The sequence below is a fragment of the Ciconia boyciana genome, chromosome 5 (genome assembly GCF_034638445.1).
Source record: "Ciconia boyciana chromosome 5, ASM3463844v1, whole genome shotgun sequence".
Lineage (NCBI taxonomy): Eukaryota > Metazoa > Chordata > Aves > Ciconiiformes > Ciconiidae > Ciconia > Ciconia boyciana.
The window spans coordinates 71518655-71544453 of NC_132938.1; the positions used below are offsets into that span (position 1 = coordinate 71518655).

General features: G+C 45.1%; 1 protein-coding gene across 1 annotated transcript; it reads left to right on the forward strand.

The window, feature by feature from the left end:
• The first annotated feature begins 1007 nt into the window (after window positions 1-1007).
• On the forward strand, window positions 1008-24519 carry SETD7 (SET domain containing 7, histone lysine methyltransferase). The gene is made up of 8 exons (XM_072861340.1): window positions 1008-1123; window positions 6618-6747; window positions 11521-11722; window positions 13810-13999; window positions 15684-15765; window positions 16903-17020; window positions 17306-17463; window positions 18448-24519. Exons 1-8 carry the CDS (start codon window positions 1084-1086, stop codon window positions 18626-18628), a joined length of 1101 nt encoding a protein of 366 aa, XP_072717441.1. The 5' UTR covers window positions 1008-1083; the 3' UTR covers window positions 18629-24519.
• Window positions 24520-25799: the final 1280 nt, after the last annotated feature.

Below are 25799 nucleotides of genomic sequence, written 5' to 3' on the forward strand. Positions count from 1 at the left end.
TGTTTTCTTGGTAGTGCTGCTGCTGTCAGTGCTGATGGGCTGCTGCTGGGTCCCCCCGAAGCCATCTCCTCTCCAGGTTGAACAAGCCCTGTTCCCTCAATCTCACCTCACAAAGCACGTGCTCCAGCCCCCGACTGTCTGGGTCATCTCCGGCAGGATGAAGGAGATACCTCCTGCGCTCCCAAGACAGACGTCTGGAAGACCTAGAAACACTCTGACTTTGCTTTAAGGTGATCCTGTGTATTGTCAAGCCGTGGTGGAGAATGAGGTCCCTGCGGTACACTGAGGCATGTGGTGATAGAGCACCGTCCTCATGTCCCCTGGGCAAGAGCTCACGAATCACACCCACTGTTTGGGGTTGTCACCCTTCCTGCAAAACTGAAATACAAGAGCCTGTGTGTTTTGGCAGTTAAATCCCTCAACATCAAGAGCAGCAGGTAAGAGTGGTTCTCGGTGTGGCGGAGGGAGAGTGGTGTTAGGGGTCCGTCAGGAGGTCTACTTTGTGAGGTGAACTGCAGGAATACAAATTTGGAGCAACAGCCCGAGGGTGCTGTGCTAGCCCTGTGCAAGGCTGAGTGCCCTGGGGGCCCAGCGCTGGATGGGCTGGGGTTCTCCTGCCGTCTGCGCTGCTTTGTGCCATTTTAGGAACATTCTTCACCAGCAAATAAGGCTTTCCTCGTGCGTGCGTGTGAGCACCGTGGGCATCCCCGGCAGCGTGGGCCTCACACGCGTGTGCGGGGGGATCCGCGCCCCCCGCCGTGCCCGGCGCCGCCGCTTCCACCGGAGGTGGCTTCGGGCGGCCGACACCCGGCCGAACTCGCCGCTCCCGCCGCCGCCGCCGCCCCTCTCGCCAGCCGCCATTTTGCGGCGGGGCGGGGCGCCGCCCCCTTCAACCTCCCTGTCCTGCGGCCGCTGGGCGGGCGCCGCGCGCTTCGGCCACACCCCCTCCCCGCCCCTCCCGGCCCGCGGGAGAGGGCGGGGCTAGGTGGAGGCCCCTCCCTCAGGGCCGGGGGGGAGGCGGGGCGGCGCGCGCGCGCCCTCCCGGGTTACCGCGGCTGCGCCCCGCCCGCCGCCGTCGCCGCCATGGACAGCGACGAGGAGACGCTGGAGGAGACCGTGGAAGGTACCTGCCCCGGGGGGGGAGCTGCCGGCACCGGCGGGCGGGCTGGCGGGGAGGCGGCGGCGGCGCCGCGGGCGCCGGGCGGTGCCGGGGTCGTGGGCCGGCGGCGGCCCGAGAGAGGCGCCCGGGTCCGGCGGCAGCGCATGACATCAGCGGGCTTATGCAACGGCCGCGCTGCCGGGCCGCCGCTGCCGCCGCGCACGTGGCGGTGGTGACCGGCGGCGGGGGGGGCTGCCGGAGCGGGGGGCAGCGCCGTGTCGTGGCGCCGGGCCTGGCGCCGGTACGGGGCTGCCGCTGCGGCAGCGCGGCACGGGCGGGCCGGGCGGGTCTGGCTTAGGGCAGCCCGCCGCCGGCAGCAGCCCCGTGCTGTTGGCGTCCCTCGGCCGCCGCCCGCAGCTGGGCGCTCCGGCCGCCGCAGTGCCGGCCCGAGCGAGAGGCTCCAGCTCTGAACCGGGCGTGACGTTTACTCTGCTCTTACTGTGAGGACAAAACCAGGAATACTGGTGTTTTGCCGTTGCGGCTGTGGCCCCCGCTTTGTGCCCTGTGCAGCCGGTGCCCTTTGTGGTTTGCGCGGCGGGCCGTTGCCCCGCTTCGTGCCTGGGGCAGCCGCCGCCTCTCCCGCGGCGCGGTACCGGGGCTGCGCCGCCCCGTCTGCTCCGAGCCGCCGTGCGGGCTGCAGACCGCGTACCCGAGGAAGCCGCGTCCTTCGGCGTGGTGGCAGGGCTTGTCAAAGAGGCGTCCTTCCTCCCGGAGCTCAGCTGGCTCCTTCAGAGCATGGTCTGAAGGCATCCTTCAGGCGCCTTGGTCTATCTAGGCATACCCGCCCTCGGGGAATCCTCTGGAGGTGAGGGGCCGTCGCTCTCGGAGGCTACGGTTCCGTGAGTGCAAAGGGAAAAGGGAGAAGACGACGGCCGCTGGAGGAAGTAGCTGTGGCCGCGTACCTGGGCAGCGGAGCAGGAGTCGAGTCGCCCGCATTGGAGCGGGAAGGCCCGTCTCGGGAGCGATGCACACCCCCGCTTGCGCTAGCCTTTTACGAGTGGAGAACTAACCCTGTAAGAGTTTTAAAACAGAGGCACGCGCCTCTGGAAGGCATTACTAATGGAAACCTTGGCACGCAGCGATGCAACTCAACGACACGCTGTCATCCTGTGAGGCACCCGGGAGCGCGGTACGGGTTTGCCTCGTGCAGCTCTTGAACAAAGCGTGCCAGCTGTGCCTGAAAGCGCCTGCTCCCCAAAGGCTCCCGGCAGGGCATAGTCCTGACGGAAAGAGCGATCCTGGATTTTCAGCTGTTGGGATTAAGCACACAAAGTAAGGAGCTGCCCGTGACAAGATGCCAGTAATTCTCACCGTTCGGCGGTGGGCTGTTTGTATCTTGTGGCAGGAGGATTAGGCCTCGCAGCACATTTCTCCGAAGAAGACATCGAGCGCGGCAGCTTTGTTTAACAACAGATGCGAGCTAAGCAGCTGCTGCTAGGATCTGGATTTATTGTCTAGGTATGTGGTAACGGAGCCAAAGAGAAGCGCTGTTGTGTAAAACATGGTTGTGAGGGGAGTGAGGTTCTTCAAACGCAGGGTGCTCTGGCTGCGGTGTGCCCTGAGCCCTAATAGATGTGTCTTTTCCCCTCCCTTTCCTCCCCGCTCCTCAAATCTGTGGGTTACTATTGTGTCTTGGGCAGAGAGTCATAGTTTTGATCCTCATATCACAAGTAAAGCGTTCTGCCGTATCATGGATTTGCTTAGCGTTTCTGTGGGCTAAGGAAACGAGTTTTTAAAGCACGTTATTCAGCAGTGTATGTTAAAATATATGTTTTTCTGAGTGACACAGAAGCAGGGTGCTGTTTGGGGGTGAATAGGATGGCTGGGTGTTTTGGCATTTACCCAAAGGAAGTTAGAAATATGACAGAAATCAGCACTTCTTTTGGGAGGGTGGTGGGGGTGGTGTGGTTTATTGTTGGTATCCCTAAAACATCCATCTGGCATCTTTGTGGCCAGAATCTTTTATTGATGATGCACACTGTATGTCTTCTGTTAAGTAATAGTAATACTGACCATAAAGGGCTTTTATCTTTGGTTTGTATACATCAGTGTTTTTGGTAAGTGGCCCCATCATGCTGCATTGTGAAGTAGCCCCTGTTAGTGTAATTTCTTTTCTTGAAAAGTACATGGTCTGAGCTTAAGAGGAGATCTTGAGAGACCCTTAAAGAAGTAACAAAAGTGAGGTTTTACAATAATTTAAAAAGATCTTTAAACATTTGGATTCAGTTTTCACAAATGGAGGAGAGAGGCGAGAAAGGGAAGTGGAACACTCTGCTTTGCTCTCACTGAAATAAATGAGGATTTTTTTCCGTTGACTTCATCTGAAATGGAACTAGAGCCTAAGGCCTCAGCCATACAGGAAAAGTTGCATTTATGTAGTTAAACTTGAAATTGCCTTTTTCCCCCTATTGACTAAGAGAGACTGAATGTCTCTTGTTTTGTTGGGGTGGGGGATATTTTTTTTTTTCAATAGGGGAAGATCTCTAGCATATTAGAAGAATTGGATTCTTTGTACTTTGGCTGAGATTAAGACTCTGTATAGAAGCCTTCAGATCAAAGCTGACCATTTAAATCTCTGTATCCTACCGTTCAAAAGTCCTGATGTGTGCTGTGTATAAGCATGGCAGCTTTTGTGTTGGGCTTTGCATTCCAGCAAAATCTTGACAAAACTGAATAGTCACAGAGAACAAAGTAGCAAGGGAGTTTTTTTGTTGTTTTTTTTTTTTTTTAAAGTATAATGTACCAATACTGTCAGTATATTTTTTTAATCCAAGTGTTTTATAAAAGTTTTGCTCTTCTAGTGAGGGGAAAACTGGTACTGTATTGTTTGGGGTTTGTTAACTTACACCAGTATACCCTTCTCATATTGATAAAACCGAAGCCTTTAATTAAAACCATAAATGTTGACATAGTTGTTTTGTTCTAGAAGAGGTGTTCACATCAGAAATTTCACTGACCTTTTAGTTAAATTGACATAACTGCTAAAACTTTTCCCTTCTACAAAAAGGGATGTCCTGACTGAACGGGAGGAAAGAAAAGCCTTTCTTCTGTTTGGAAAGAGCAGCATGCTGCCCTTTCTGTTTTAAAGGGTTCCTCTTCCTAAAAACCCTTTAGTGATGTAGCTTCCCACACGCACTTTGGCGCGCTCTTTATACTCTGTTACTTCTCTCAGTTGGGCGGTAAGCAGTGTCTGATCGGGTTTATTAACTTTTTAAACTTTTCACTGTTTTCAGTCTAGCTGGGACTGGGAACTTAATTTAAGAGCGCAGGGCTGTTTTGTGAGGTGGCTGAACCCAAGGTGGGCTGCTACCCCAAGAGGGGCAGGTTGGCTCCCAGCCGCCCAGCTCTGCCGTGGCGGGGGTGCGGGGTCAGCCGCCCAAACCAGCAACAAAACAACGAGGGGAAGAATTCTCTGCCAACTTAGTGACTTGCACTACTTGCAGAGCGTGCTAGGCAAGTGCCAGAGCAGGTGCCAGGGAAACTTTGGGGAGCACGCATGGGAAGGGTGAAGAAGAGAATCTTGGCTCTTGGATTAGTTCAGATACCTCACCATTATTTTCTCCTGTACACCGTCTTTCTTGGTCCATTTCCGTGCTCAATGTAACAAGTGCAGGAGATGGGTAATAAACCTGCATAGCTTTACTTGGTTACTTTGAGGAACATTCACTTAGCTTCTTTTTTTTCCTTCTATCTTTGCCTCTCTTCCCTCCTTTTTTTTTTTTTTTTAAATGAAATTTTACTTTGAAGTAGACAAAAGTTTGGAAATATATCCTGACAAAGTCTCCTGTGCTGTATGGCATTCTTCTGTCAATTATTCTGGTATTAGAAGGCATGGGCAGCTCACGAGCCTCACAGGAGAGAACTTCTTAACCAGATGCTGCCCCACATCCTTACCATGCCCTGTCTGTGGTGTCCCTGAGGGGCTGTGAAGCATCCCCAGGAAGCAGTAGCTTATGGGGGTGTGAGAAGAACACATGGGCATGTGTGTGCCCTCTGGGTACCCTTGTCCCCGCAGAACCCTGTGGACCTGTTGCAATTGGGGCATGAATAGACAGACTTCTGAAGCCACATGGGTGGCTGGCTTTTTCCACTGCTGTCTGCGCAGCTTGTTTTCTCTCTGGGCATAGGACTCGAGGTTTGGCAATACTGAAGTGCCTCTGGTTGCCTGCATCAGCCTGGGCTGTAGTCGCTCCCCCTCACGCTGGAGTTTGTTTCTGCCTTTCCATATGTGTGTTGAACCTTTTCAGTGTAGGGCAAATTTGGTCAGGGAAGAGCTTGACCCAGAGCCTGTCGAAGTGGGTGTGTGTGCTGCCTCTCATTGCTAATAGTCTTTGTATGCCTCACCAAGAGACTCAGGGGATCAGAGGTCAGTTTTTATTTAGAAATGTGGAAGAACATAAATATATGCTAGCTTTTATTTATTTGTCAGTGTTGATGCAAAATTTATACCTGCTAAAATGTCACGATGGGAGCTTGTTACACCCGCACCTGGTGTATCGCTGTGCTGAAAGCAGCCCTGCTGAGCTTGAGCATCTTCTTTCTGCAGTCGGAGCAATGTTCTGCTAACGCAGTGCTAAGGACTCCCAAGTTCACACAGGTAAACTAGACAATAACAATTGTTTAAAACGCTCTTCTTCCATTTTCTTCTGGCTTTGAAGAAGCAGATAGAGATGTAATAGGAGCCTTATTATGCTTTAACTTAATCGGAGTTGGCCAGTTGTATTCTGTAAAATACAGACCCATGCAGATGAGGATCCAGGTGCCTCGTCCCTCTGCTTTCCCCACGTGCAACAGCTGTTAATGGGGAAAACTGATATGGCTAGGAGAGGGAACGGGATGGGGGGATGTAATGTGAACGCATCAGAAAGGCACTGGAGAGCAGCATTTAAAATATGAAATAGCGAGTTGACTGACATATTGCAAGGGCATAGTATTATATATATTACATGCTTTTATTTCTTTAAATTGCTGTGGATATAGCTACGAGGTAGCACACCCACATTGTTGTAAGACATGTATTTATCAAAAGAAAAAAACAAACCTTTTCTTACTCAGTGGGTTGAGGTCTAAATCTATTCTGTTCTCACCAGGAAATACATATTTTAGATAAAGAATTATTATATTTTTGAAGATGTATATTAACACGAGTCAGAATAGTATGAACCTTGTTTCTTTTAGAAACATGTCTTTTTGCTTATTCTTCTCTTCTCTCTCCTCTCTCTCATCCCTCTTCTTTTATCCTGACCCTTTTTTATTTTAAGCGAAGTGTGTTACACAAGTACAGACTTCAATTGTACTGAATCTCTGATCACTGTTCGTAACCGAACTGTTTTGATGTGGATTACTGTTTTGTACTAGGGAGCTACTGCATTTCAAGCGTCTACATAATCAGAACAGGTTTGCAATCTTATATGATGTTTAATGTGTTCTTTTGCTCTTTGTCTGGATTTTATTTCAGGGCATCTAGATGATGATGGGTTGCCACATGGATTCTGTACAGTCACCTATTCATCTACAGACAGATTTGAGGGAAACTTTGTGCATGGAGAAAAGAATGGCCGCGGCAAGTTCTTCTTTTTTGATGGAAGGTAGACACTGACTCTTTGATTTTTCTTCTGTATTCTGCCTCCTGCTTGCAGTGATACAAAACTAATCTACATTGATTGTATGCTGCTGAGTTTCTGCATAAGCTTTCTCATTAAAAACTGTAGCTGGAAAGTTTTTTTTCTGCTGCTGTAGCCATACCTTTGTGGGCTTGGGGGCTTTGTATGTAACGTGATGCCTGGAGTTGGTTCCTGGTGGGAGAATGCCGTGGTGTGAGCTCTTTTAGCACTGTGAAGTGATGAACTAATTAGAGACCATAAGAACTGGGAGGTGGTTGGAGCTATTGGAAACCATGCTGACAACAACTTGGCCTACAAAGTTCAAGTCATAACTGCAGGTGGAATTATTTGTTTGTCTTATAGCTCTATACAGAGACTGCAGCTGGACTGGGAGCTCCCTGTGCCAGACCTCACGCGCAGACGTAGGACCTTGACAGAGAGGCTTCCCCTCTGCTTGGTCTTGGAAATTGTTTAGTGGTTAAAGGACTGAGTTAAATATGGTTTTGTTCTCAGCTCTGCCTAATCCTCTGCAAGTTGATTGTGGCCTGATTTATTTTCAGAAAAGCCCCTATAATTTCCCCGCTCTTCACTGGGAATTGTGACAGTGAAATTGGGCTAGTCTGTGCCTATGCATGTATTTTCTTCTCAGGTCTTCATTATGAACACCTTGTATGTCTTCCCCCAACTGCAGCATTTCTCTCTGCAGTTGCTCAGAACTTCCTCCAAAGGAGCAGCAGATGTATAAAATGACACGATTCTTCATGGTTTTGCAGCTGTCGGTGGCACTATGAATAGCAGCCGTTAAACTGACAGTCGTGCCGGGTCTACTCTCCTCCTGCTCAGCGAACTTCTGAGCAGGAGCGGAGGTATTGTGCTGTCTCAGTGAGTCAGCTCCTTGTCTGTACTTGCCTTTGCAGTTGCTTCATACTGGGGATTGTGGGTTTTTTTCATGAGAAAGATAATATATTTATTCAATTATGCAGAAACTGATCAGGCCTCCAAGCTTGGATGAAGAAAAATCCCCACTGTTGCTGGTAATGGGCTTATTAAATCTTGTATGAGTAACTGAAAATCAGTACTGCCCAGCAGCTGACCTCTCTAAAATAGCCTTTTTTTTTAAAGTTGGCAGACAGCATCTCTATGGACACATGTACATAACGCTTCTGTGCTTGTTGATGATCTCAGCAGAGCAGTTGCTGATTGTACAGTCAGAGAGACTGACCCACTATTTTGTTTGTAGGGCTGCTCCTCAAAGTAATCCAGGGTACAGGCAGTGCTCTGTGGGAAAACTCAGGCTGCTGCTGAGCCTTTTCTGTAATGCTTCAGTGTTGCCGACTCTTTTTTTCTTTTTTTAAATTTTCCTAACCCCTGAAAAATGGAACAGTTGGCTACTGTATGACTTCAGGAACTAGCAGAATGAAAATATACAAAAATAGTCTGTAGTGTGGTTTTGGAAAATGGGGTATTTTTATAAACTGCCCTAAGCTTATTTTAATCTAGCTAAAGCAGCCTTAACCAAGCAGTGATTAGTTACTAAAGATATTGCACTTTACCTAGCTACGCCCAGCTAGCAAGGGTAAGTTGCTGTCTGAAGCGCATGGTTCGGGTGTCATGACGTGTTGCAGGAAGAATGACCGGGCATAAAACAGTACGTGCTGTTTCCATTAACTGTGCCATGGGCAAGGCTGAGGGTTTATGAAGAAGATAAATGAATCCCCAAAATTTCTCAAAACACCTCTCCCCTTGCAGTATTGTGTGCTTCAGTGCAGTAAGTTAGCTGGTTCCAGCATTCCTGGATCTGTTTCCCTCACAGGCTGCTGGTGAAGGCTGACAGCTGAACTGCTGTAGGTCTGTTGTTTGGGAGTAGCTGAGTCCTATCAGACGCTGGACTGGCAGCAGCGTAAGCGTTCTCATCTTTTGAGTGTTGGGAAATAGGACTGGCTGCCTTGTTTGCCTCAGGGAAAACTTTTCCCTTTAATGGAATAGCTGCCCCCTTCCTGTTGATCATTTAAGGGAGTGGAAACCCGGAACGAAGTATCAGTTGTTTTTTCCTCCCCCTTCAAAAATGCCACAAAACCCAACATACTCTTTCAGAGAGAGGTTTCACCTCTGGCATACTCCCTGTTTTGGATCGTGTACTTGAGCTTTCATTGGTGCTAACGCTTGCTGGAGTGCACTTTACAAAACACTTTGTGCAATAACTGCGACCATGAGAGCCATGTTTGGCACAGAGCTGCAGCTGCTGTTCTCCCTTAACTAGAAACTCTTGTAAACTGGCATCTCCTGGAACACAGTAGAGAACGGTATTATTTTTAAGAAAAAGTTTTCAATGTTCCCATATAGAGGGAAAGGTGGGAGATCAGGGAGTGAGGCATGAATCGATCAGGGTCTATTGATGTAACTTAATACCTGGGAGGATATTGCAGTAAGTATTCCCCCCTCACACCTCTTATCACTGGTTTATTTTTTAGGTAGTGGATATCCTAGATCCCCTCTAGGCCTGGTGGATAATGGGAAGACAGTACCTCTGATAAATCTTGACTTTCATAAAACTTTACATTATCACAAATATGATAATCTTTGCAAACCAGAGAAATTTAGGCTAGCTCAGGGTTTGTATTAACAAGATTTTGTTTATGCAAGAGATAGAAGCTATTTATTCCTCCTCATGCTGGTCAGGTCTTAGTTGCAAGTATTGTGTCTGGCTGCAGACACCATACTTTGAGAGCTTAAAAAGAGAGAGAGAGAAGGGGGAGCGGCGTGGGAATAACTCAAAAACTGTGAAAAGTATAAAAGTTTTAGAGAACCTGACTTTTTAGGCAAGGTTGAAAGACATGGGATTCTTTCTTTAGGTATGTATCTTCTGATTTCCTTAGATGATGGGAGAGTAGAAAGAGATGGATCTTTTGTATTAAGCTCCAAACAGTGTCCAGTGAAAGAAAACCTAGAGATTTGAGTTACAGTAAGAGAAAAGATATTTTTTCCAGTGCTGAAGCACTGTTCTAATTTAGCAACTTGTTAACTTCAACTAATACCATTAAAGGTAACAAGAAGGTTTTTTGGTCTGTTTCATTACATAAACGGGGGGTGGCTGCTTCTTTTAAAGAGTAATCTGACATGTGGACTCTGTGTGTGTTGCCAGCTACGATGAAATTCAAAACTGGTGATCTGTGATAAACTAGAGGAGGAAGTGGTGTCATGTATAGTCAAGTAAGTGCACAGATTTCTGGTGGTTCCCTCATCTGCTCTGCTCCTTCCCTGTGCTGTGGTGCCGTAGCTGTCTGTGCAGCTCTGTGGCAACCTGGATCAAGAGATTCATCCAACTGAAAAGTAAACCAGCTTTCCTGCCCCTTCCTGCTCTGCATCTGGTTTGCATCGAGGCTTTTACTGTAGCAGATTTTCCCATGGAAACCTCCGCCAGCTTGCCAAAGTTATGTAAAAACAGAGAGTGAAGCGTTAGAAACCAGAAAGTTAATTCTGAGAAAACATTCCTTCTGCAACTTTTTAAAACCTGTTTTGTAAAGTTTTGTAAAACATGTAGAGTCATGTGCTCCCAGACACTGGGCTTATACCTTAGATGTCTGCATCAGAAAAAGAATTATGCAGTGAAGGTATGTGTACTGCAGCTGGCTGTTAGCTAAATATGCTGGGGTAAAAGCTAAACAGTTTGTATTTCCTTATTTTAAGAAAGGAAGTGAAGCAGATTGCAAGGTATTATTGTGCCCCTTCTAAAGGGTTTGCAAGACAAAACTGAAGTGAAATGTTTCTTTGTTCAAATCCAAGTGCAGCACTAGTTCTGTTTGACAGGCTGTGTTCTATTTTAATAGAAGTACATGAAAAATGACAGTGCTTTTAGCAAATCCGGTACAGATTGCTGCTAAGCGTATCACTAGGGAGCTAACACTGAACTGGTAGCAGGTTGCAGTTTGTGCCGTGTTGAGGTTCACCTGTATGGCAGTTCAATTCCATCTCACCAGAGGGATGTCAGTAAAGATCCAAATGTAGGAGGTAGAAAATCCTAACGTGAGAGTAGCCTGCTTGAGCAATAATTTCTTCTTTCACCATGAGCATCCATTCGCTGCTGTAATTTGCTACCCCAGCCTATAAAAAAAGCTCGGCAATGTAGGTGAATACTGCTGTGCCCATGCAGCGCACCCTGGTGAAAGGACAGCGTAAGTTGTTCTCTGCCTTTGGGGGTCCGTAGAAAAAAGTTTCTGTTTTTCATCTTGGCTTTACAGAGAAGTCAGGTTTACCCTCCTACTCCCCTTGCCCTTGTCCCCCTCAAGTTTGGTCGAACCTAGCAAACACATCAGATTTTCAGACATGGGAATAGTGATGCCTGGTGGGGGATGGAGGAGAGATGCTGGAAGCGGCGTCCCAGCGAGAGAGCCCCAGCCGCCACCACCGAGCCTTTCGGCATACCTTTCAGTCCGCCTGCACAGAGCTCTGCCCCGCAACAGCCTGGGCTCTCGGAGGGAGGCCACTGAGAAAATGAAGAAAAGCTGTGATTGTTGCAGTGGTGGTGTGCATTTCGGGGAGGGTTGTAGGGTACCCAGCCATAGCAAACCAGGCATCAACAGTTACCTCCTCCTAGGACCTGACTTTCTTGAGGGTTTCCCCTCAGCCTCTCTGTACCAGTCATATGTAGAATGACAAGCAGAGGAGCAGGATTGTGCTGTGCCTCCTGTTGAGGCTTTGGGTTCACCTCTTGGAGAGGTGAATAGTCTTCCACTGCTGTTTTCTTTCTCTCTTTACCAGCACTCTGGAAGGGTACTATGTTGATGACGCCCTGCAAGGCCAGGGAATCTACACTTATGAGGATGGAGTGGTCCTTCATGGCACATACGTGGATGGAGAGCTGAACGGACCAGCCCAGGAGTATGACAGTGATGGGCGGCTGATATTCAAAGGGCAGTATAAAGACAACATTCGACATGGAGTTTGTTGGATTTATTACCCGGTAAGCCTGCCTGACCACCTGCTCTCTTTATTGCAGAATAGTACCATTATGTATCTTTCCTTTCTCCCCAGCCAAAGCAAATAATTCACCATGACCCAGCTATCCAAAAGTCAACACACAAAAATCTGGGTGGAAGATTTGTGCATTCTGATTTTGGATAATCCAGCATACAGTTAAACCTTTTCAGTGTTGAATGTTTGCCCAGTAGACAAGATTCAGCAAGGCTGCGAGATGCCTCCACTATTTCCATCTTCCAGGGAACCTAGCCCCTTGGAAGTGCATTTATGTGTATTTCCTTGGGAAGGCTGGGCCGGTGACTTTGCCACTTTGTAGTGCTGACTGCAGGTGCGGAGCATGGGAGCCACGCAAGCTATTGCAACCTGCTGCTCTTATTTAAGTAGGAGGCTAGACTTCGTCCATTTTTGCAGGGTATGTTGTGAAGTCTGGCTTTGCCCAACAAATCAGAAGTAACCGGTGTGAGAGCTGTGCCTCTGACTGGAGTGTGGACAAGTGCTTTGCTCATTAAGCAAGCCAGGATTTTATCTTTCTGATTCTTAGTAAACACTCAGATATTCCTCTGGAAAACCGGAGAAATTTTTGATGTGCTTTTATAACCATGCTAGTTAGGGTAATAATGGTTGTACTGGTTTTTAGGGGTTTTTAATGTAAATTTTTTAAATTTTCATTCCTATTCAGTCTTACGCAGCACTCCAGAGTTGAATCTTTCAATCTTTACCTTGTACTGAGGAGGGGGAAACATCTGCATGTAATTAAGCTGCTGGTCAAAAACCAATCTATTTCTGTGCTACATATTGCACATACTTCAGTTGCAGTTTCATTTCAAATGCTCACTGTTGGCTGTTTGTTTTATTTACTGGTTTTCACTATTGCCATTAAGCATGTGTTAGAATCAACAAATGTCTGGTGTACGCTGCCAAACAAGTAGCAGTTTTGCAGTACTAGTGTATAAAATACACATAGCTGACCCTTCAGGTCATATGTCTCCTATTTCATCTTCTAGCTGACAAAGTGTTGCTGTACCTTCTGGGAATGTGGATATTTAGAGGTTGTTTAGCATCATCATCTTGCCAGACTACAGGATGCGAAGGTGTTTCAAAAAAACCTTTGCCATGGAAGCAATTGTTTATGCATGGTTCTGTGCATGATGCTGTGTGCACAAATTTTTACCCGAACTTAAGGTTCAGCGTTCCTTACTATGGTATGTTTGAAGCTCTTTCATCCTTGGAGTTGAACAAAATGGTGCCACTCTGAAATAGAGTCTGTGTGCAGCAGTCTTGATCTCAATCAGTCTGTTTCCACATTACACCTACTGTTTTTGCTGCAGGGCATTATTTGAAGATGTTGCCTTGTCCTTTTTGAAATACACACCTGAAGTTGTTAGACCTGTGCTAATCTATGCATCTCATTCTGCAATTCCGTAAATAGACCTAACCAGAGTTGCAGGCAAATCACAGATGGCAAAGCCCAGGGCTAAAATGTGTAAACCTTAGAGAGGAAAAGCGTTGCCGTTGATGGCTTTCAGCAAGCAGTTGTTCTCATTGAGTACCACCTGACATCGTGGGGGGATGCTGGGACAGAGAAACTCTCCAGTTGTCCAGCAAATCTTTTTTCTTTTTTTTTTTTAGCAGGCTCAAGTCTTTTGATGTACTGTGAATTAGCAGTGAGCAAGGCAGCATTTTAATTTTTTCTTTCCTCCAGCACAGTATCATGCTAAGAAAACTCAAAGTTTGTGTGTGGTTTTGGGCCTTGGTTTGCAGACTGTTCACATAAAAATTTTGCCAATTGAAACTCGGTATTTGTGTCACATGGAAGGAAAGACCTTGGGTTTTGCCTATTTCAAACAATGTAGAAAACCCCGTTCATTTCTTTTGAGTTTTATCCTGACTGGAATGACTTCACCCAGCTTCTTTATGTGTCTGTTTCTCACTCATTCTCATGATCTCACATCTGAGCTTTCTGTAGCTTAGATTGCTTCTTTAAAAAGTTGAGAAAAGTCGTCTTCATTTACTAAAGATAGTAAAGTATAACTAAATGCTCTGCCTTTTCTTTCTTGCCCGTGCTTTCAGGATGGAGGCAGCCTTGTGGGAGAAGTGAATGAAGAAGGGGAGATGACTGGAGAGAAAATAGCCTATGTGTACCCTGATGGAAAGACTGCGTATTCTGGAAGGTTCATAGATGGAGAAATGATAGAAGCAAAACTGGCAACTCTGACATCTGTAGAGGATGGGAAACCTCAGTTTGAAGTAGTACCAGGCAGTAAGTTCAGCTAACACAGAAACTTCTATTCTCACTACCAGCTCTTCACTGCAAACAGCTTGGTTTCTGTAACGTTCCCATTAGAGACTCTAAAGGCTGGCAGCGATGAGGTAGTAAGTCTGTTAGTGAGAAGTCCTTTTTCTAAATTATAAAATTGGACAGAAAGGCATGTGGAGCGATCCCTTTGCTCTGGGAACAAGCCCAGATGTGTAGATATGGGCAGTGACCCATGCGGCGGTGCTGCTGAACTGCATTTCATAACCCTTCTCTCGCATGCTGATGGGCGCAGTCCTGCTTGTCGCACACACCACTGCCATCTGTGCCAGCAGGAAAACCTGCTTAACCATGTTAATGCTGGCACGGTTACAGGCTTTGTTTTGCTAGTAAAATAACTAAAAGTGGAGAGGGAGGCCGTGGTTTGGTTGTAGCTGTCAGCTGGGTTTGTGCAAGTGAATGTTAGCACTGTGAATGTTCTGGCATCTGCATTATGGGGCGGAAAGGACACAGAGATTGGAATTGGTGAACTAGATTCAGTTGTTGTGTAAGAGTCTGATTCACCAGCACCCTTCAGTCTGTCTAGTCCTGCTGATAGAAAGTGGCTATGAAGTGGTTAGGGTGATGCCTCTGACCCGTGCAGCCAGGGCTCCTTCTCCAGGGCAGTGGTGGCTTGGGCCTATAGTTCTGAAGTAGTGTTGTTGCTCTGGGGTATACGTGATGTTTTGGAGGTGAGTGGGTTAAGCCGCGGACAGGGCCATGAGTAATAACCAGGGACTATGCTAACACATTTACTGTTTTGCCAGCAAAGATTGTCTCACTTGGTATGAAATAAGAACATGAAACTCAGTGAAAAGGTGTTGAGAAGCAAATGCATGTGACTTTTTATTTTTAAAATCTCTCAGTTGTGATAGCAAATCAAAATTTAACTTAAAAGATAGCTACTGAGAGGGTACAGTTGTGCTTTGTAAATAGGATTGAATTACACTCTGGAAGAAGCTGCCTTCAGCCAGAGCAGATCTTGGACACTGGGGACAAAGTTTATCAAACTTTGTAATATTGTGTTTTGGGGTTTTTTCCCATCTTATTTCCACCTGCATCTTAACCTATCTCCCAGATGGTCCTCTGGAAGTTGATTGTAGAGGGATGTAAGGATATAATTAGAGCTGTACTGCTGAGTTGCTTATTAATGGCAGGAAATAAATTACTGTAGCAAGTGTACTTTGTGATTACTGAACGTTATCTTCTGGCTGAAGTCTGTTCAGGATTTGGACTAGGAAACATTTCATATTTGAAATAGTACAAGGTTTTTTATAATTAATGTGTTATTGAATAGATACTTGTAAATTTTGCTTTACCTTTAAATTTTCATTAGAGACTCTGGGAGGGTCAGTTTTGAAACACTGTCCAGTCCTCCTTTAAAAGTTGGTAGTTTGAAGAACATGACATATCACCTTTTTGTGATAATACTGCTACTCTAGTATGTTGAGGGGAAAAATAATCAAGAAACAGTATCTCACTGAAGACCTTTTACAGATGCTGTTCTGTTCAATACCTGTTTTTGGAAGCAGAACATTTATTTCTTGCAGTCATTAAAATTTAATTTTTGAATGTCTTGATTAAGTTAAGGGTTGCATGCTTTCAGTACTGCCAATTAGTTTATTTCCGTTGTTGATTTCTGTTTTTTTAGGCCCAGTATACAGTTTTGACAAATCTACTTCATCCTGCATTTCTACAAATGCACTTCTTCCTGATCCTTATGAGTCAGAGAGGTAGGCTTTTTTTTCTTCTCCACTCTTTCGATATTGTCCATATTTCTTTGCTGTTACATATTTAGGGCCTAATTTTGCAAACCTTTTCTCGTTTAAAATTTAAAATAAAAAAGCGTGTAAGGGTTTGTGAAATGGAACCCATTACTGCACATCAGTCAGCATTTGACTTGATTGAATTTCTTTCTGATTTGCACAATAAAATTGCACTCTAGTGGATAGAACACAGCAATACTTTTAAGAGATTAAAGTAGGATAATTTCTTAGCATTTCAAAGACGTTCAGTCAAGTCGTGGACTCCACTAATAGCCCACATCTACAACATTCTGAGCAAAAAAAGCATGCTGTTCCCTATGTTCTAGATGTGTAACTAGCTTCAGGTTGCAGTGTGCTGCATTCAGTGTGTCTCACTGGGTGGCATGGGTTGTACAAAGTTTTCTCCTCTCCCTACAGATGTAGCACAGTGGCAAGAGTAGATCATCAAGCTAGAGGAAAGTGAGATACTGTTTGTGACGAGCCTGTAATGTCAAAAGATGTTCCTTAGCAATTGTCTTACCATAGTCAGTCAGTGGTATCTCTTCTGTGGCTATTCCACAATTACACTTTTTACCTAGACTTTTAAGAGGCCTTGCTCTGTAGATATCTCGATTGTGGTCCTTTTCTGATACTCTGAAATATCTAAGTAAGTGATTAGTAAAATGCTGACATTAATTTGCATCAGGTGTTTGAAGATCTAGGGCTTCACCTTGAAAACTCTTGCTCAGTGGAGTAATAATCTGTGCATGTTCACACCAGCAACCTCAGCTTAGTGGGGACCTCTGGGATTCTGGTATTTTATTGAGGGCGTTGCTGAGTTGAAGCCATCATTGAGGAGTAATAGTAGATTGGCATTTAAAAAAAAAATAATTTTCAAACTAATAGATAAAGTCAGCCCCCGCTTCCCACCAAATCTCCATTTTGCCAAAATAGAGAGAAAGTACGGAGGAGAGGAAGAAGGAGGAGTTGCATTTGGAGGTTTTGAATTATTAGTTTTATTATTATATCAAAGTATTAGCCTTTATGCCAGTAGTGTTGTGATAATACTTCTTGAAAATTAAAATGGTAGCCAATCGCTAATTCCATGCCCTTTTCCCCTTGTAGGGTGTATGTTGATGTGTCTCTCATTTCCAGTGCTGGAGAAGGATTATTTTCGAAAGTAGCAGCAGAAGCCAGTACAGTTATGTCCTTTTACAACGGAGTGCGAATTACACACCAGGAGGTAAAGGAGAGAAAAAAGTCAGTCTGAATTTTCATTGCTCCTTCTGAAATCTTATAGTAGGATTTTATACCCACCCCCTTCCCACCCTTAAGATTTAATATGATGGAGTTTAATTGAAAGAAAGTACATGTTCACCTATGTATATATAAAAAAAGTGGTGGTTGGTTTTTTTAATGACTTACACACAGGAAAAGCTTTAGTTGCATATATTTGAACGTTTGCTTTCAAACTGCTGGCAAAGGTGACCCCTCCACACACACACTGGATTTTTGCCTTGCAAACTAGGTAGACAGCAGAGACTGGGCCCTCAATGGAAATACAATATCCCTGGATGACGAAACAGTCATAGACGTGCCAGAGCCCTACAACCACGCCGCCAAGTACTGTGCCTCGCTGGGGCATAAGGCCAACCATTCTTTCACTCCTAACTGCATCTATGACCCGTAAGTAGAGTCCTGTGTTTCGGAGCAGAAGCTGTAGCCTGGCTGTCCGGGCTCACAGCGTGTTTCTGGGCAGCTGAATGAGGAGCGCACGGTGGGGCTGGGAGTAATGGGTCCAGGCACTGAAGGAGTTCCTGCTCACCTGGACCGAGTTGGAGACTGGCTGGTGTTGTGGGTGCTTGATGTCTCTTGGGACTTACACCATGGAGTATCCTGAAGTTAGCAACTGTGTTAATTTTGTCATGAACTTTAGGAGCTGCCTCTTGATTCTAAAATGCATAAGCACAGCTCTCTAAATCCTAGCTGGGCTAGGACTGCACCATATTTGCTGAACTACAGATGCTTGACCAGCACCATCACATGCGCTTTCATTTCTGAAAGTCAAAAAATAAGCATCTTGCTGCTCTGCAGTTGGTGCAGAGCACTAGGAAACTTCTGATGTACTCTTCATATGCTCAAGAGTATAAATATTTTCATACCAATGTATAAACGAACAGACCTGTGGAGATATATACATAGAAAATAGTTTTCCTTCATTAAGCCAGTTCCCTTTACTGTGGGACCCTGGGAGAAGATGTACAGGAGTATGTTATGATTGGTAGGTAACCTGTACTGAGGAAATGAAGATGAGCGATTTTCCATGCTTTCCGGTCTCTCATAATCTATACTGTTTTCCTGTCATGCAGATGTTTACCTCTGCAAGCCCAAGGCATGTGGCAGTGATTAACTTTGTTTTATTTATTACAAACAAGCATTGTTGCAGGACTGTTGAAAAACTTCAAATAATAGAGCTACACAAAGCTGCTTTAATATTTTGCCCTTATTACTGAAGGCTTTATAAGGTTGACTCAAAGCAATCTACTCATCCGATATCAGATTGTGTGATATTACTTTGAACTGTGAGTGACTTCTGAAACTATAAAAGGGGCTAACAGAGTCTGTGAATTTACGGCTAAGCCTAGCAAAGGTCTCTTATTCTTTGTCTAGGTTTGTTCATCCTCGTTTTGGGCCTATCAAGTGTATCCGTACCATCAGGGCTGTGGAGAAGGATGAAGAATTAACAGTGGCTTACGGATACGATCACAACCCTGTTGGGCAAAACGGGCCAGAAGCACCGGAGTGGTACCAGCTGGAACTGAAAGCTTTCCAGGCTGCCCAGCAAAAGTGAGACGGGAGCTTCTTCTCCATTCAGCAAACTGAAATAGAAACTTGGATCTATGCACTACCTTTATACTGAAAACTGGACAACCAGGGATTGTTCATGCTGTTGCATCATAACTTTGCATTCTGTGTTAAGAGATAAGTTTCTTGCATACTAACTAGGTTTGACTGTGTTACTCATAGCAGATTTAAAATTAGCTAGTGTTGCACCAGTCTTATCTGGAGAAATTATTTAATATTCTATACGAGACGTGATATTCTTTGGTAGCTTCTGCTTTTGCACCATATGCAAAGATGCCAAAAGACTAGACAGAAAACTAAAATGGGTATATCGTTCACTTTTAGTCGGCAGACTTAGTGTTGCTCTCTATCTGCCTAGGCATTATTGTGCAACTGCATTTTGCATATATGCCACTTGTGATGATAACAGTAATATTTTGATATTCTCTAATAGTAGCATAATTTTGCCTTTTTAAACCTTTGATCTGAATCTTGCAATAGAGCAGTTTATTTATTAGCATATAGGAGGCTGGATTTTAACTCCCCTTTCCTCTTGTCTGAACATTGTTCTTTCTACAAATCCTCTTTTGCGGGAGAAAATCCTTTCTAACTAGTGGAAAGGCTTGTGTGTGTATGTGAGAGTGCTGTGTGTTGGTCTCTGTGGCTCTCTAAATAGTATAGCAACATGTCCAAACCTAATATTTATCTAGCCTTTACGGCTGGCTTATTTAATTTATGATGATGACACGCAAATGAAGCTGTTCTTTGCATGAAGATTTTCTGAAAGGAGAAAACGGATTCACTTTTTGAAGGACTTTCAGAAGTACATGTTCTGGAAGGCAAGCACATTACTTGCATTAGTGTCCATGAGGTGGTTTCTGTATTTCAGCTGTTAAAGCGGCCAGTTCTCAAGGCAGAAATTCTAGCAATGAGATGCTTGCATCTCATGTGAATTCTCTTAAAGGGGGTGTATGTATTTGAGGGCAGGCTGTAGTACTTGGTTAAGGAGAGCTGTATCTTTTGTATGTGTTCAGTTGACAAAGAATATAACCTTGTAGCCGTCTTTTAGTAGTACTGGTTTAAGACAGTGAATTAATATATAGTATGAGATATCAAAATAAGATTTTTAAAAAAGTGAAAAGATTGTTTTTGAAAGACAAACAATGAATGTAAAAACATCACTCACTGCTCATATTTAGAAACAGCAGTCGATCCATAGCTTTGCAGCCAACAGTGGGGGCTTGTGAATATTCATCTGCAGGGCTGTGTTCTGGGGTTTTTCAGGGGTAGGGAAATTGTTGTGTGTTTTTTCAGATACTGTACTGGTCTTGCCTAATGCTGTATAAGAGAGAAATAATGTATCATCTCGGTCTGGATACTGGAGCCCTTCTGGGATTCCAATGCTCTCTTTGGGGTTTAGCAGCTTAGGAAAAATTCAAATGCATTTGCGACACTTTCTCTAAATGTTTGTAGTTTAAAAAAGTTTGTATATATGTAACATAAATGATTTGGAAATCAGACCTACCTTTCTATTGCAACGCATTTTGCTTGGTTGCTTGAACGGTTGGAGGTGTCTGGCTGTCTGGGGAGCTAGACATGGAGAATGTGTTGGGTTGGTACCTGCAAGTGGAAGGATGAGGTTGCTGTTTTGTGCAGTCTGAGAATCCTTGCTTTGGTACCTGTATGAAGTTAGGAATTATTCATAAGAACCTCTTTAACTTGCGGCTCTGTTTAGTCCGTGTGACTGATCACAAACCTTTTCCAGCACCTCACCATTTAAGCTTGCACAAAAGCTACTCTGTGCATGTGCTGGGGGGGAACAAGTAGGCTCAGGGCTTTTTGACACTCTTCCAGCAGTGGTCTGAATGTGAGCTTTGACACCCCTCATCTCCTCATGCTGGAGACTCGGGCCACAGCTCCGCGTCTCGTCCAAGGCAGGTGGCTGGCAGAGGTGACAGCTCAGGGACTCAGCTGAGTGTGCAGAGACAGAACTGAGCCTCGCAGGTGAGGGCGAGTTGTCAAAGGCCAACTGGCAGCACAGCTTCAGCAAATGAACCTCAACAAGAAATATGTCTTGATCTTTCCCTACCTGCCCACAGGTCATTATTCTGGATCATTGCTGTTTCAGCCATTTGCAGAAAAGCGTGCCTCTCTGGTAGGAAGCTGTTGTGTGCATCTTGTGGATTGTTCTTGCCAGGACCATGAAGTTTGCAAAGTTGAGGCTTGTGTTTAAGTGCAGGGAAGAGGAGAGGGAAGATACGTGACTGAACCTTGCTGTGAATGGATGGTAACTCGTTCCACAGTCTTGATAACCTGCTTTGGACTGCTGGCCTCTTTGTGCCCGCTAGAGAATCGTGTTTAAAATGTTCTGATCTCTAGAGTTCCTTTGACTTCATTCCTGATCAGTCTCTGGTTCCTTGCCTATCTCCTCTTCGTGTGGAGTTGCTTATGTTTTAATAGATTTGTCAATCTTCATGTTGCCTGCTTTTTGAGACACATGCAAGATAGGTGCTCTTTGCACATCAGGTTTGAAGGTTGCATCCTAAAATAGGTATCCTCTGTGTGTTCTCAAAAGCTGTTCATTGGTGACAGTCAAGCAGATTCTCTTGCTCTTGCGTATGCTTGTAGGCTGGTAGTATGCCACAGCTGTGGCTATTGTCTCTGTTAGCTCTGCTGTCCTTTTTCTCTCTGCTCTGTTAAAATCTATTGGTCCTCCTATAGATCCCTTCTTTGGTGACCAACCTTCGAAAAAAGTTGTTGATTATAAAGCTGCTTTGGCTTGATTCAGGACCAAGCCTTTTAACTCTTCTTTGTTTTCTTTTTCGTTGTGGTCTGTTAGAGTGGAGATGGTTGGGATGGTTTTTACCACTGGGTAGCAAAAGGGCTCAGGGCTCAGTGTGTCCTTCAGAGGTTTTTGAGAGGTGTGCGTTGGCAACCACAGGTTTAAACACAGGTTAGTTACAGAACTCCAAATAATGCCTTAACTTGGTCAACGTATTGCAGCTCAGCTTCTGGGGCTCACTAGATAGCGAGACCAGCTTAGCAAAATTATTTATCGGTAGTAACATGAGACCCACACCAAAACGCGCTTTTAATTTGGAGCAGAGTCATTTTGCAAAGCAATCCATTTGAGTTTGTTGAATGCAGCTGACTATTGGTGAATATGCAATAAATAAAGAAGCTCCACTTCTCAGAGTCTGGCCAAAGACCTGTCCTGCTGGCACAGAAACTGGAAGAAGAGCTGATGCCTGTCAGCTGAGCCTGGGTGAGAAGCTGGCTCTCAGAGTACCTGTTGTGACTAAAGAATGGCATAAGAGAACCTGGAATTGCTGCTTTTTTCAGGTACAGATCAGTTCCTGATGTCTGCCTTTGGTCTGCAGTGCTGCATGTGGCTCCTCTGTGATGAGAGGGTTGTTACCTGAGCTCCTTTATGAGAAGGAGCCTCTATCAGCCTGGATTAGAGGCTGCTGATTGTCTCTCTTAAAAAAAAAAAAGAAAAAAATCTTAAATGTATCTTCCTGCTACAGCAGCCCTGTGTCTTGTCACCAAGAATACAGAAGCTTAGTTTTCTGGAGAAGCAGTTAATCTTGGAGACCAGAGAGCATGAGAAGTTACAGCTGAGAGCTACCTGCTGCTGGGTCACTCCTCGGGATAAGAGGGAAAGGGCTTAGGCCTAGGGGAGGTGTCTCAGGTTGAGTCTCATGCTATAATTTGACTCTTTGGGATCTGCTAAAATACTTGATTTTCCTTCACAAATCTGAAAAGGCTTTTTTCCTTTTGTTTGGTAGTAATTAAAAACACCTTAACCTAGATAAATACAAAAACTGTTGAAAAAGTCAAAGGAAATACGTAGATATGGCTCTTCAGCGGTCAGTGACAGCTGTGATAGCTTTTTGACTTTTTCCACAGTTGCAACAATACCTGCTAGGATGGGCCGTGATTTTTCCCAGATGCAGCTCCTGGGCAGGTTTCAAGACCTTTGGGAGGCTGGTTGCGAGGCCTTGCGAGGCCACGTGTTTCGGGAGCGACTAGGTAGCCTTCTCCTTAGTTCAGCCTTTTCTGATGCGGAGTGGCTGTGGTTTCTTTCCCAAGGCTGTTGCAGTACGTTGCTGGCATGGAAGCCAGAGTGCCATCGGGGATTTCTCACCCTCTGCCAGACACTGGAGGAGCAGAGTAGCCAACGTATCCCGTCTGGTACAAGAAACCAAGAAGTGGTGGAAATGGCCACTTTTCTGTTTCCTTCCCAGTTGGCTGCCCTTGTCCTTCAGTCGAAACTGGTGCTCACCACTTCGGTTGTGCCAGGAACTGTACAGTGTCACTTCTGTCCCAGGGACCTCTATGATTTCTATCCTTTCACTCGATTTGAAGTCTTTTTGGAAAATGCTGCCGTTGCGATGAGGTAACGAGTTGTACAGAGCCAGTTATCTGCTGCTTTGTTTTCCTCTGGCACAGCAGAATTGCTGGAGCTGTGGGTGCCTGAGGAATTCACCTCCAAACACTTAAAACCCAGTTGCTTTGAAAACAATGTTGCTGAAGTGTCTCCTTATATGCTGGGGTGCTGCATTAGACGCCTCTTCCTCACTTACACCGCGCTGTCGTATGCTGAGAGCATTTGGGCGAGGAACGCAGGCGTGGGAGCAGCTTTACCTGTGGGTGTAAGTGGGCTTCACGCTCACCTGCGCCCTGGGGAGAACTTGTTCCTTTTGCTTTGTGTACTGGAAACATGAGAACTATATTTTTGGACAAAGCATTTCTAAGCAGTCTTATAAGGGATTTTTTTTTTTAAAAAAAAAAAAAGGTGCAAGATTGAGTGCATGTTTACTTGCCCCAGATCAAAGGTTTTGAACACTAAGGTCACTATCTGTTGAATGGACCCTCCTCTTGGCGCTCTTCTGTCTTCAGGCAATTGAAACTCCTGCCCTCTTTCTCTACCAGTTTTACTGTAACTGCTATTTTTTTTTCCAGGAGAAATATATATACAAAAATTCTAAGCAATTAAATGTTCAAGCCATAAAATCATGAGTGTGGGAAGACCCTCTTCACAAGTTTTAACATATTTGTATGTAAAATGATGTTTGTATGAAATATTTTCATGGTAGAATGAATATTTAAAAAAAAAAGGTTCCAGTAAGATCTAAACCAAATTTAAAAGGATGTCTTTTTGTAAGATGCAAGTGTAATTGATTACCAATAAGTAGATTTTTTTTTTAAAGGGGAGATGCAACAAATGATCTTTACAATTACAAATGGTCGTTTCTGCTATTTGGGAAAGTATTTATGCAGCATTACACATGGCTGTCATAAATAATTGCAATAGCAAGGCCAGTCACATCTTCAGGACATACCTCTCAGCTTGTTCCTCCGTGATATTGTACAAATGGACCCATCCTCCTTTCTGCAGATTTCCTCCTAGAAAACCTTTCCTACTGTAACTGTACTGAATTTAACTCTTGAGCTAAGATCCAGACTAAAATTGTGTATTACTTAACAGTTTCTGCTGGGCCTTCTGCTATTTTAATACTCCTTAAGCCCATAATTACTGGGTTGTCTCTGTTCTGAAGAACTAAGTGCTAAAGAATAATCCTTGGGGTAAGCTTATACGTGTGTTAACAGTTAACCCCGGAGTATTTAACTTGTATACAGTACTTGATAGGTGTTTTATGACATTTGTACTCGAACTATGAGCCTTACTGAACATCTGTAGGTTTATTCATGACTTTTAAAAAATGGATAACTCTAAGAAAGATGTTTACATGAATGATGATTGCCCTTCCTTTGATGTTATGAATGAGGTTTTTATAGTGTGTTTGGGTGTATGTGCAAGGAAGTAAGAAAAATGTTCCTGGGGAAAAATAGACTTGACAAACATTTGTAATAAGTGAATTTTAAAGATCGCTTTAACTGCGCTATGAAGGCAATGCAGATATTAAAATATTCAACAGAACTGTTGTTTCTCCTTGTTATTTGTGTGTCACGGTTTTGGGCATCCTCTGACCTCTCCCCCTTGCTTGTGTACTCTGTGGTTGCTTTGCCGCCACGGTTATTGCTGATGCACAGGAGCAGGATTTGGTGCACAGTTAACACACTTCTAGGCCACATTATATTAAAAGTGAACAAACGGAACACTCCTAACACCACTGTGTTGGGTTTTTTTTCTGGCACCTCTGCTGCTTTTGTTATTCACTTCTCTCTTCTCAGTGCAAGTAACATGGGCTTTAGTTGTGTTGTGGAATGGAAGAACATCCTGCCTGTGTATGCCAAATTGTCTTTAACAGTTGTATTTTAAAACATGTTAACATGCACTGGTATATTTTTCTCTTGCCATTGCTGACTCTGAGGCAGTAGGAAGGCATGGCAGCAAGCAGCAGCGGTGCCTTCCAGGCAGGTAACCTACTGCTGTCTCCTAATTTGCTGTATGCATCCTGCTGGGTGAGTGGCGAGGAACCAGGGCAGCGCTTTGGTGCCTGCCCTGCCGTCCTCCACACCTCGGTGTCTGCCCTGCCATCCTCTGTGATCTCTGCAATGGCTGTGGTACCTCACGGTCTCTTGTGCCTACCTGCCGGGTGTAGGTGGGGGAAGGCTGCGCTCTCCCCTCTCTACAAGGGTGGGGAAGGGACTTGTTTGGCCTTGGCATTGCTCCTTGAACCTTCACAGTCCTAAAGCTGAAAGGATGAGTGCTTGCTATGTACTTGCATTATCTCCAAGCTGTGTGGAAGATGACACCCGGGTTGCGGATGCTGCAGTGGGCTGGCTTCACCCAGCCTGGCGGTGTTCCAGTCCTAGACTGGTGTTACAATCCTTTGATCGCACCGTGGCGGTGCTGTGGGTGTCTTTAAAGAAATGATAGCTACCCTATGAACTGATTTCTTAAAAACGTTTAAAGGGTAGGCACGCCTTAGTGCAGTGCTTGCTAGGGCCGGATTTGGCTGGAGGCGCTTGGGTGTGTTCTTGTGCTCGCCTTCCAACGGAGAGAGGGCACCGGTGTGCCAGAGGAGCCCTTGCCGATCGATCTGAACAAACCGATCACACAAGTCATTAACAGTATATATAGAGAGAGGGTTTCCCCACCTTAAAGCATTGCGCACACGTGTCACGTGAAGCAGCGCTTGGGGCTGCAGCAAAAAAAGGCAAAAGTTCTGTGGAAAACGGGTGGCTTTCCCCCGTTCCCGTAAGCCCGG